This window comes from Protopterus annectens, chromosome 1.part0, assembly GCF_019279795.1.
Source record: "Protopterus annectens isolate FY-2018-M chromosome 1.part0, PAN1.0, whole genome shotgun sequence".
In the NCBI taxonomy this organism is placed as follows: Eukaryota; Metazoa; Chordata; order Ceratodontiformes; family Protopteridae; genus Protopterus; species Protopterus annectens.
This window is the reverse complement of record NC_056725.1, coordinates 236,982,047-236,994,817: the sequence shown is the minus strand read 5'-3', so window position 1 is coordinate 236,994,817 and position 12,771 is coordinate 236,982,047. Positions and strand designations below refer to the sequence as shown.

Sequence of the window (12,771 nt, the reverse complement as noted above, 5' to 3'; positions counted from 1 at the left end):
ATAATAACAGAATATGGACCCTAGCCAATCTATACTGGTTAACAGGCATTGGATCAGGAACTGTTAAAAAAACTTGGATTTCATTTCCAATAATTATAAAGGCAACTTAATATTAGGAGGAGATTTTAACTGTATATTTGATATTTCTGAAACTGCAAATAAAAGACTGATGCGTACATCTGCTGTATCAAAAGCTTTAAACAAGTGGGTAGAATAATTTCATATTGTAGATACTTTCAAATTTAAAGAAGATAAATCTTTGTTGTTTTCCCATCAAGATCACAGATTTGGTACCCAAACTAAAATAGATAAAATATTTGCTATCCATGACTTACACTCTAAATTCATTAATTTCTCAATCACTCCCTGCCCTTTTTCAGACCACAATTCATTAATACTAAAACTTCAAAATGGGTACAAACCATTAATCTTTAGCTCCAGAACCAGGATATATAACTAAAATTAAAGAGTTCAAACCCTGATTAGTATCTGAATTACAGTTCTTCTTAGATATTAATTACGCCACAGAGATAAATACAATAATTATATGGGACTCATTAAAAGCTTACATATATGGTAAAACCCTAACTTGGTATAAAAAAAAACAGAGAATGGGATTCTGAATTATTAGATCTACAATCCAAACTTTTGTCAGTAAAAGCTGAAAAAATCAAAATCATTTTGATATGAAAATGAAAATAGAAGTATTAAACAATAAATACAATGAAATTCTAACACATAAAACTAGTTTAGCTTTAGAAAAACTAAAAATTAACACCATGGCCACTTCTCCCAAATATCTACATAATTCATCCACAAGAATCAAAATACAATCAAAAGCTAATAACATTAAAATTATCTTCAATGAAAAGAAAGGGAAACATGTCTCACATATAGGTGACATTCTTGATGCCTATAGAAATCACTATATGGAACATTTCCAAAAAAGAAAATATACATATCAATCAATTAAATCTAGATGAAAAATGTTCCAATATAAAAAAAAAAACAGAAAAATTAAAACTAGATCTGCAAGCACTCATATCCTACAAAAATATTACAGATACAAGAAAAGAGGGTAAAAATAATAAAGCTCCAGGTATAGATGGCATAATTATGGAAATATATAAACGTTTTCCTTCAAAAATACTATCCCTCTTCCATAGAACTCTATTAAAAATTCAGTCACAAGCTTTAATACCACCCTCTTGGTGATATTCCTTAATCACACCAATCCTAAAGGGAAACAAATCCCCAAACCTGTGTACCTCATATAGACCTATATCATTATTAAATAATGACTGTAAGATATTTATGACAATATTAGCTAACAGAATGAAAATACCACTCTCCAAAACAATAAATAATGATCAAACTGGATTTATATATTATAGACACACACATGACAATATTAAAAGGATGATTTCTCTTATAGATTGTTAATAAAGAAAATAAAGAAACACTCATAATCGGATATAATTTAGATATAAAGAAAGCCTTTGATTCCCTAAATTGGGACTATTTGATCAAAATGCTGGTGTTATTTGAATTTCCTCCTTCCTTTGTTCAGCTACTAAAGAATGTATATGTATACAAATAATTTAGCGTATGTTAAGCTAGGTCCTTTCACCTCTGAATCTATACATATAAAAAAAGCTACTAAACAAGGATGTCCCATCTCACTGATTCTATTTGCTTTGGCTATTGAAAATTTGGCAGATTTAATACATAACAATACAAAACTCAAAGTAGTAAATGTTTATGAACAATAAAATTATAAAGTAATGCTCTTTTCTGATGACATATTATTAACATTATCCAACACAAAAGAGACATTAGAAGATTTAGATATTTTATAGAAACACCACAAAACAGTCCTGGATGAGGAGCCTCCTCAGAGCAATCCAAAGATATCAAGAAACAGATGAGGCTCGCCACAGCAAATATAAAAAAACGTTAGATATTTTAATTGACACAGTTTGCAGGACTTTAGGACTCAATTTCAATAAATCAAAATCAAAATTTTTTAATTTTAAATAAAAAAAAGAATTGCAGATAAAGGGGAATCACATTATAGTGAAATAAGAATCTAACTTAAAATATCTAGGAATTGAGTTATGCAAGGATAATAATGAATTAGTCTCAAAAAAACTACAATAATATCATCAATACAATTAAAATCTCTGTGGAAAAGTAGAACAAAATAATATTAACATTTGAAGGTAGGCTACATTTAATAAAAATGGTTTTACTACCCGAGATTCTATATATAACTTTGGCAATACAACTGTCACCAGAAAGGAATATACTCAAAGAAATACATTATTGCCTAATAAAATGTTTAAGGTTTCCTTAAAGAAACAGAATAACTTTAATACATCATATCAGACCATGGAAACAGGGAAGATTAAACTTTCCTGATATAGAAACATATATAAAAGCATCAATATCTAAAACAATCTCAGATTGGATAAGTCCAAATTATTATGCAAATTGGAAAGAATTACTAACTGTAATATCAATAAATGAATTTGATTTACAAAAAAATTTCAAATAGATAAAAACAATTTGCCATGGCACATATTATGTGTTAGTATGCAATGTAATATAACTAAGCCCACTAAAACTTGTATGATTAATTATTATATTGACTAATTTAGGAAAATTATTAATGCAAATATAGATTTAAACATCTGGTTTGATCTTTTAATACCATTCATAGTTACAAAGAGCTATCCACATAAAATCTACAGAGAAATAATTAATTCCTGGGAACAGAAATGATTTGTTTGTTGGTTTCAATGTATCAAAGAACTAAAAGTTCTGGATATGCAAACAATAGAAACAATATACAAAATTCCAAAGCAAGACTGGCTAACTATGCAAAGTATTCTGACATATTTGCAAGATTTATGCAGAATAATTAGTAATTCTTCATTTAAAGAAATACCTAAACTTACAAAATACCTATATGAAATCATATATAATGCTTATGACATGGAAAATAGTATTTTGAAATTTTACAAGATATTGATAAATTATAAAACAACACCCATATCCTCATATTGGAACTGTATAACAAAAAGACACATATTACAGCTAACTGTAGAAATTAAATCAAATATTTTATTATCAATGAAACATATTTCCTTTACACAATACTGGAAAGTTTTTAATTGGAAATGCTTGCACAGAGCATTCTTAACTCCATATAGAATTACTAAAATTAATTCTTCCACAAAGGGAATATGTTGGAGGTGTGGGGAAATACACAGCGCAGAGTGGAATCACATTTTTTTGACTGTGTTAAAATTAAGCCATTTTGGAATGGTATTAAAAACTTTTTACAAGCTTTATTTAATGAATGATTTAACTTATCTAAAGCTCTCGTATTATTAAATGTGTACAAAGGTCCTCATTTGAATGAGTCAAATATGCATCTAGTATGGACAATACTTGTAATCTCAAGCAAGTGTATAACAAGAAGATGGTATACAAACACAAAACTGACTTTGGAAGACTTCTACAGCCTACTGAAGACCACAGCATTGTTGGAAATTAAAATTAAAGAATTAAGAATTTATCCTAAGCCATTTATTAACAATCCATGGAAAAAAGTCTTATCATTGATTGACACTTTACAATAACTGAACAGATACATTCTGATAACTGGATTGTTATACCTATAAAGTAATTGTATATATTGAGCTCTGTTATAGTGTCAGGCTGATATAAATAGTGTACATAGTTATTAAGATGTTATATACAAATACTATGGAATTTATTCAACTGTATTTGAAAAATAAAACATTTTTGAGGCAAAAGAGCATGTTTGATTTAGTGTATTTTAACAATCTTATAATGTCCAAACAGGCCCATTATTTCTCACTGCCTACAAATTATGAAGAATCACATTGTTTCTAACCAGAGTTGACTCATTTAAGTTTGTTTATTGGTGACTTTCGGCTCAAATAAAATGTATATACATATATATATATATATATATATAGATATATAGATATATAGATACATATATATATATATATATATATATATATATATATATATATATGTTGTATCTTTCAGCTTTTCCCAGTTAGGGGTCGCCACAGCGGAACTCCGGTCTGCTAATGATTGGCAGTAGATTTTTATGTGCTGAGTTGCCAGCCCTGATGCACCACCTTCAACGAAGGTATGCCCATTCACGCATGTCTCCACACAGGAGATGCTTTAGCTGAGAATCGAACAGGACAACATCTTAATGTGAGGTGACAATGCTAGATAGATATATATATATATATATATATATATATATATATATATATATATATATATATATGTGTATGGAGTGTTCTTAAAAATCTGGCTGACAGATGGGTTGCCTAATGGTTAAGGTGTTTGCCTTTCAAATACAAGGTGCAGGGTTTGAGTCTCACAAGGGATAATTGGCTAGGCTTAAATGGCTTGCAAGGGCAGTTAGCTTAGTACTAATCTATGAAGCTCTATAAAGATAAATCTCATTCCTTCAGAAAGCTCTGCAGTAATTATGTTATTATTTAGGTAGAGATAAAGTGATAAATCTTACAGAAAAGTACATTCTTTATTACTGCATGAAATAATTATTGTATACATTAATATGAAATACCTGATGTAGCTCACCTTTCATACGAACATCTTCTAGACCAATAATGTGTGATATACAAAGTCTAGTCTGTATACTTAACATCTCCATTAATGCTGTTATTGTTGTTCATAGATAATTCTGGATATGAAGTCATTTACTATCACTCACGTTGTAAATTACAGTTGCATGCCTAGTTCTGAATCATGGCTATGCAAGCCTTTTAAATTTTTTTCTTTTGCTTTCTTAGATGGCAGTGGTGGATGGAATAAAACAGGCTGCAGAGTTAGCAGTTCAAACACCAGTGAAACAGTCTGCTTCTGCAATCATCTCACAAACTTTGCAATACTTATGGTAACATATTATTGGTTGTTCATGCATGTTTCTTTTGGCTACACTATCAGAGAGAGAGAAGGAGAGAGAGAGAGAGAGAGAGAGACAGAGCATTAAAAAAATATATATGTGTATATATAGTATATATATATATATATATGTGTGTGTGTGTGTGCGTGTATCTGAATAGCAAAATAAGAAAAAATTCAACCTTTACAGTATCTTAAATGTTGCTCAGCATATTAACAGCTTTAGTGCTTCAATCCTTTTAATAAATGATCATCTTCCAGCTTACTGGCATAGAACCTAGGGCCCAGGAAACCAGCTAAACTTTAAAACAGCCTCAAAATATTGGACTAGTAGCTGGTGAAAGGAGGTCAAGAGAATGTTTTAAGATAGCATTTTTGGTACCCCAAGATAAAACTTGAAGCCTTCCACCATTGTGAACCCTTTGGTAGTTAAGCAGATTAACAGCTATCCGTCTTGTGTATTAGGAGAAGTGGGGTAACAGGAGACATTTACATGAAGGACTCATATCATACTATTGCTGTAGTGGGTTAACTGAATGTTGAAAGGGCAGAACACATATTTTTTATCAGATTTTCATGACAGAAAATGCAAGGCAGACATAAGCATTTTGTGCGAGCAGAATAAATCCAGTCTTAGGGATACAGAAAAGTTAAATGAAGAGTGAAGAAGGTTATGTTCTGGTAGTGTAGTTATGGTATCTATGGAGACTTATTTAATAGACATGACACGAGGAGAGGTGGTGATGGTAGCATTCCCCCATATGCTCAGAAGATCATACCACATCCTCACTGTTGGTGAATAAATGGTTGTCAGTGAACTGACCCATTAATTGTGATGGCGGGTGTTAGTTTGTGCTTATTCTCTGTTAGCTCAATCAGCCTTGGTTGCTAAAACTCGCTAGACAGAGATGCATGCTTTTAGAATGAGCATTCAGATGACTAAATTATTTAGATTCATTCAGTGCAAATGTCAAAAAACACTGATCCTTTTCTTTATGGCATGCGTTATGGTCAAAAAAGGATCATAAAGGCTTACCTAGCAAACAAATAATAAAAAAATATTAATTTGGAATTCAGTCTAAGGGCCACTGAACACAGATTATTATAAGTTTCTTCTATTAGTGCTGTCAGCTGTCTCAAAATTAATATATTGAATGAAAGTGGGTCAGCAGACTCAGTCCTCAGTAAATAAAATGTCATTGTTATTGCTGATGAAAAATACATATCCTGATTTTAGCATGTGAGATAAATTAGTGTACAGTGTTCTGTCTGTACAACTAAACATACCTAAACCAATGCCTGACATTTTAAGCATTTGCTATTCACTTACTGATTTATATAATCATTACTTCAGCTTGAACCACATTGCTTTTAGGCATCTTGTTTGTTTTATAATTTGTTTAATTAGTTGTTAACCTGTTCAGTAGATCTGTCTCTGAGGAATGTTTTCAACCTTAATTTAAAAGATTGCAAAGAGAAAATGTAAACAAACATCAAGTACGGATTAAATTCATTTATTTAATTCAACTGAGGACTCTGTCATACTTCAAACATATGAAATAAAATGAAGATAACTACTAATATTCAAAGCATTACAATTTTAAGAGAAAATTATTAAAATATATATATGGACAATAAATAAAGTCAGAGGGCCTTAATGTAAGAGTACAAATAAGTGTAGAATCTAGATGATAGAAGAGAACAGATGTTTGTGTATTTACATATGTGGATTATGCATGTCCTGATTTTAGGGTGTGCTTTTAGTACAGACAAAAAAAGACTTGGCAAAAGTGGTGTTCTTGATTGTGCAATGTCCAAATATCTGTTTCATAAGGAAAAAAGACACAGACAAAAAATATAGTTTATGTAGGAGAGTTTTTAATGTCACTTAAGAGTTCTAGAATTAAACCTGAAACATATGTTGTGAAGAGTTTGCAAAACAACAAAAACAATAATGTTTTAGTTTTATGTATAATCATGTAGGTAAGAAGAAAGAGTAATCAGCAGTAAGTAGAATGGAGCCAATACCACAAGCCAGCTCCCCACCCCAGGTAGTCTTCAACTGAAGTCTCAAAAGAAAAAAAAATCCTGTACCTGGAATGACCCGATCTCTACATTCTAGCAAACAGATTATGCCCCCACTAGCTCTTCCACTGAAGATTGTAAAAAAAAAAAAAAAAAAAAAAAAAAAAAAGTAAAACAGTTCACTCTTATAATCCATTTGCTATAATTACAGTTACATCCACCACCCAAGCTATCTCTTCCATTGAAAAAAAAACAGAATGTGGATGGATGAGCATACCCTCCCAACACTTTGTGTCCAGGGAGATCGCCCATCTTGCCTGACCCTAGCTATGCTAGTAGAAGATGGAAATCAAACATAAATAAACAGTGGTCTTCTAAGCCTTGCACATTAGTGCAGTGGATACTGTTGTCGCCTCCCAACAAGAGGTCCTGCAGTTTCATTTTCATCTGGCGTGCCTTCTGTGCTTAGTCTGTAGGTCCTTCCTGTTTTCATGAAGGTTTCCTTCCACATTCCAAAGACATGCAGTAAGTGGATTGGGCACTCTAAACTGGCCATAAGTGTGAGTGTGTGTGTGGGGGCGTGGTATGGGAGAATATCTGCAGCAAGGCTAGCCAATCGGCAGTGTGAACTTTGGCTATAGATGATTATCACTGTTAAAGGTGACACCCTGACCCCATCTAAAAACATGGGAAAAGGGGTTTCTTTTAATGGATGGATGAACCATATTGATTGGTATTAGATGTAGAGATAGATGTCAGTAAGAGAAGGACATAGCTGGTGAATGGTAACATAACCCCTTATAACAATGGCAAGATTTGTCTTTTCTTTATTATGAAGTTGTAAATGTAGGATCTTTTTTGGTGTGAAATTTAAACATTTTTCGGTATGCTGACTGAATGTAACAGAGGAATCAAACCAAAAACCAATGCATTTAAACAAAGAGGTGGTTTTAGTATAATTACATGAGGAGGATATGAGAGACAGTGATAAAAGTGCTATTTGTAATTATGCCTGGGAACCTGAAAGCATAGCATTTGTCTGAAGTTTAATTACTTACTGTGAAGCCAGGTATGTACAGTACTAATGTCTGAAGTAAGTAGGTTTGCAAAGTTATGTTGGGGCATGATCTGACCTAAAGAAGACACTGTCATCAGTGGTGACTAGTGCTCGAAGTTCAGGATGGTTTAACGCAAGTGAGTTTGTAAATTCAGAAAACAAAAAGGGAACAAGGACAGACCCCTGAAAAACACCAAGGTTAACAGAAGAGGTGAATGAGTGAGTGAAGTTTATTAAAATCCATATGAACTGTTATTCTGTTATGTTATAATGCTATAGTTCCTTTGCAGCACTTGCCATGTAGCTATAGGTCTTAACCAACAATTTAGTCATGCTGCTGATAGTTAGTTATTGTCATCTGTATCTAATTGTCTTCTAGGACATTCAGGGAAGCTCTCAGAATATTGGTTCTGAGAATGAAAAGGCTCTGACCTTCATCACCTATATTGGATGTGGACTTTCAGCCATTTGCTCAGCTACAACTGTCCTTACCTACATTGCATTTGAGTAAGTTACATTCTTCTTTTGTTGCTTAAAAACAAGTTGGAAAAGAATATAGTTTGGGATGCTTTTATTTTTTTGTGTAGTAGGTTACTGGTGTCTGGACCAGCTTATGACAGTCTTTGTACTGTACTGTACCATGTTACCTGTCAAACATTACTTTTGCCTAACCTGTAGCAAAGCATTGTATTTAATTTGTAATCCACTTCCTATTTCCTGGCAACCAAATAAGCCCATAATTTAAATTAATTGTGAATTTGGTGAATATTTGAGTAAATTAAGTAATTCTGAAGCTAAAATTATATATAGATAACCTGTTTACAATAAGTGGATGAACTCTAAAAACATACTTAGTATTATTTCTTTTAAAAGCAGCATACTGAAATACTGGATTCATAATTGTTACCACAAAGTGTACACTATATGTACATGTCGAGTAATCTTGCCGAGTGAACAGACAGCACAAGCATTGTGATAGGGCCAGAGATGTATCCAGCTGTAGCTCTAGGAGACCTACTCAGTTGCCTAGGGCCATTTGGGGTTGCCACAATATTTAATTGAAAAACAATTCCCTTTTATTTATGCACTGTGTGTATGCACGGCAAGCACATGCACACTCAACAACACATGAGATTTAAATGCATCTTGGCAAACATTTGTTGGAACAGAACTGGAAAACTTTATCTATGCAAAGGAGAAAGCAAAACTAATCAATACAAAAAGTAGCACCAAAGATACTTGAAGAGAAATATAGGCAAAGGCATCCACATATGGAAAATTTTACAATACAAAAATTAAGAAAACAAAGGGGAGGGGAGTAGAAATGAGGATAAGTAATGGAGAAGTTAAAGAAATAGAAACTGAAGTTATGGATTACCTGCAAAATAAATGAATTAGTGTAAAACATCTAACTCTGATAACATCACAGCATGATAGAACAATGAGTCTCCAAATTAAGGAGAAACTAGTGGAGCAGGAAGCATCTGATCAGTTGCCATAGGAAGATATTTTGGAACCTTCGGGAGGAAATCAGTACAAATGTTCATTTGGGGTTGCACAGCAAGGAAAGGAACAGGAAACTGTGGCAACTCTGATACAGTTAATGTTGTGGATTGATAAGCCAGTGAGTTCCCATATGAAAGCGCAATGGTTGAGACAGGATGAAGCTGAAGAGAGTATGTCACAGGAAGATGTTTTGGAACCTTCTGTAAAATCCCCAAAGGAAATGAAGAACTCAGAATGTGCACTTAGTTTAGAAGAAAATGATCTAGAGGAAGATTTACTTGATATAATAGAAATGGATAGACATAGTAAGACCAATGAAAGAAATAGATTACAGAAATTCAATCAGACCCAAAATGTTAGAAGTCTGATAAAACAAAGGAACACAGTAATCAAGGCTGTTTATAGAAATCCATGTAATATAACAGAAGTAAATAGGATATATTACTGCAGCTAAATTAATAACAGATAAAGTCTTACCAATAAACACGGGGCAATAAGGGGAAGGAAGGGGAGAAATCAAATGCCATCATGGAAGTTTTTAAACACAAAAACTATAAAACAATTAAAACAAGATGTGTCACTGTTAAAATAGTACAATAAAAGGGAGCAGATCAACAAAAATACATAGATAGACATGATAAAAGCAATGCTCAGTATCAAAACAGACTGGCTATATCATACACTATTGTAAATAATAAGCTAAAGATATCAGCACAGGCAGAAAAACTTAGATGATATGCAGATAACTATCAAGGAAAAGTACAAAAAAAAAAAACAATTTATTGATGACACAAAAAGGTTTTATAGGGAAATGGGAAACAAGGCAAAAGGAATAGAAACACCACAAAAAAAAAAAAAAAAAAAGAAATAGACACATTTTGGAAAAATATTTATGAAGATCCTATAGAATATAACAAAGATGCTGAATGGATATAAGAAGTAAAGGAAAGAATAAGAAATTCAAATGTACAGGATATGAACTGGGATGAAGTAGCAGCCAGAGAAATTGAAACAAAATTAAGAGAAGCTCCTAGTTGGAAAACCCAAGCCAGGTGTAGTACCTAATTTCTGGCTAAAAGTATTAGCATCCTTACATAAACATTTAGCCCTGAATAAGAACTATTTATATGCACAGCCAGAACAGATGCCAACCTGGTTAACAACAGGAAAAATTATACTCCTCCTTAAGAGTGAACCTACAAGATATCCTAAAACCTATCGACCAATAACTTCCTTTCCGACAATGTTTACACTATACACTGGAACTGATGCCAACAGAGTTTATAGTCACTTAGAAGAAAACTCAATCATGGCAGTAGAACAAAAGCGTAACAAAAGAAAGTCATATGGAACAAACGATCATTTGTTGTTTAAATTCATAGTGGAGAATTGGGAAAAGGGGAAGAATCTAAGTATGGCATGGACAGACTACAAAAAAGCATTTGACTGCATCCCACATTCCTGGATGAAATAGTGCTTACAGATGTATAAGATACACCCTACATTGATTGATTATATTACAGTGAAGATGAAACAGTGGCAGACCACTTTGCAGCTAAGCCATGATAATGGACAAATTATTATCTCAGAGATAAAAATTCAAAGGGGGATATTCCAGGGTGACTCTTTGTCACTTCTGCTTTTTTGCCTTGCCTTTAACCCATTAAGCTGTCTACTTAACAGATTAGGCCATGATTACAATTTGGCTCCCAGAAAACAAAGTGTAAAGACTTCTCGTCTTCTTTTTGTGGATGATTTAAAACTGCATAGTTTATCAGATGAAAAACTGAAAGTACAACTGTAAGTGGTCAAATCTTTCTCAGATCATAGAAGAATGTCACTTGGTCTTAATAAATGTGCAAAAACAACCTTTAAGGCAGGAAAGCTGCAGAACCAAGAAAATATCAGTTTGGGACAAGAATGTGATATAAAGGAATTTGAGCAGGAGGGATTGTATAAATATTTGGGAACTGATAAAGGATCAACAATAAAACATGAACAAATGGGAATAAAACTTAGTAAGGAATATTTTACAAAACTAAAATTAAAATTGAAAACAGCCCTGATATCTAGGAACAAAGTCCAAGCTTTAAACCAATTTGCTCCTCCTGTTTTAACTTTCAGTTATGGGGTGATTGACTGGCCCCAAACAGTATTGGATCAATTGGACAGGAAAAAAATGCTTCATGCTTATTAAATGATTTATAAAAATCAGTGTATACCACGATTATATATTTCCCATTTTGAATGAGGTATGGGCCTCTGCAAAGCTACTTACTGTATATGTATAGATCTGCAATCATATATCTGCTGACCTCACAAGATCCAAACATAGTGAAAATTTTAAAGTATGGTGACAGCAAGTCTAATATGACTTCCCTGCTTAGTTTAGCAGGAGCATATTGCTGTCAAGGGGGAATGGAAATCAAACCAGAAGTAGACAAAAATCAGACAGCAGCTTAACGTTAACATAGTAATGGCAGGGGGCCTGTATACTGAAAGGCATAATAATGTGGCAAGACTGTTGCATTGGGGATTGTGCAAACATTGTAATATTAAAGTATCTGAGAAGCATTGGAAACATGAGCCACAAAGCATTATAGAAAATGATGAAGTTTATATCACATGGGATTATCCATTACCAACAGTTTGAAAAACAGATGCAAGCAAACCAGATATAGTACTCCACGAAAAGAAGACAAAAGTAGCATTAATAATTGAAATTGCTACATCCTGTGATTACAGTGTCTTATGTAAAGAAAGATACAAAGTCATAAAATACCAGGATTTGCAGGCAGGAATGAGGGCAATGTGGAAGTAGGATACCCAGACAGTTGCACTAGTAGTAGGAGCAATGGGTCTCATAAAAACAATTTACAGTTGTATTTAGAAGTAACTGTAATCTGCGGTGGTGCAGCGGTAGCGTTGTCACCTTACAGCAAGAGGTTCTCTTGTTCGATTCTCGGCTGGAGTGTGGGGAGTGCTTTCTGTGTGGAGTCTGCATGTCCTCCCTGTGGTTGGATAGGCATTCGAAAGACATGTGTAAATGGGCGTGCCTTCGTTGAAGGTTGAACGTCGAGCTGGTACCTCAGCGTTCATAAAAATCTACTGCCAATAATTAACGGACCGGAGTTCCACTGTGGCGACCCCTCACTGGGAAAAAGCCAAAAGACAAACAACTGATACAAGTAACTCTGTAT

The 12,771-nt window shown here is 33.2% G+C and overlaps 1 protein-coding gene across 5 annotated transcripts in view; it reads left to right on the top strand.

Moving 5' to 3' along the window:
* The window catches only part of ADGRG6 (adhesion G protein-coupled receptor G6), a 1,156,656-nt gene that overhangs the window by 977,982 nt on the left and 165,903 nt on the right, over positions 1-12,771 (top strand). For all 5 annotated transcript variants that reach the window (XM_044058511.1, XM_044058431.1, XM_044058747.1 and 2 more), the window contains 2 exons: positions 4,872-4,975; positions 8,445-8,572. In XM_044058511.1, coding sequence (XP_043914446.1) covers positions 4,872-4,975; positions 8,445-8,572 — 232 coding nt within the window. The remainder of the gene's footprint in view (positions 1-4,871; positions 4,976-8,444; positions 8,573-12,771) is intronic.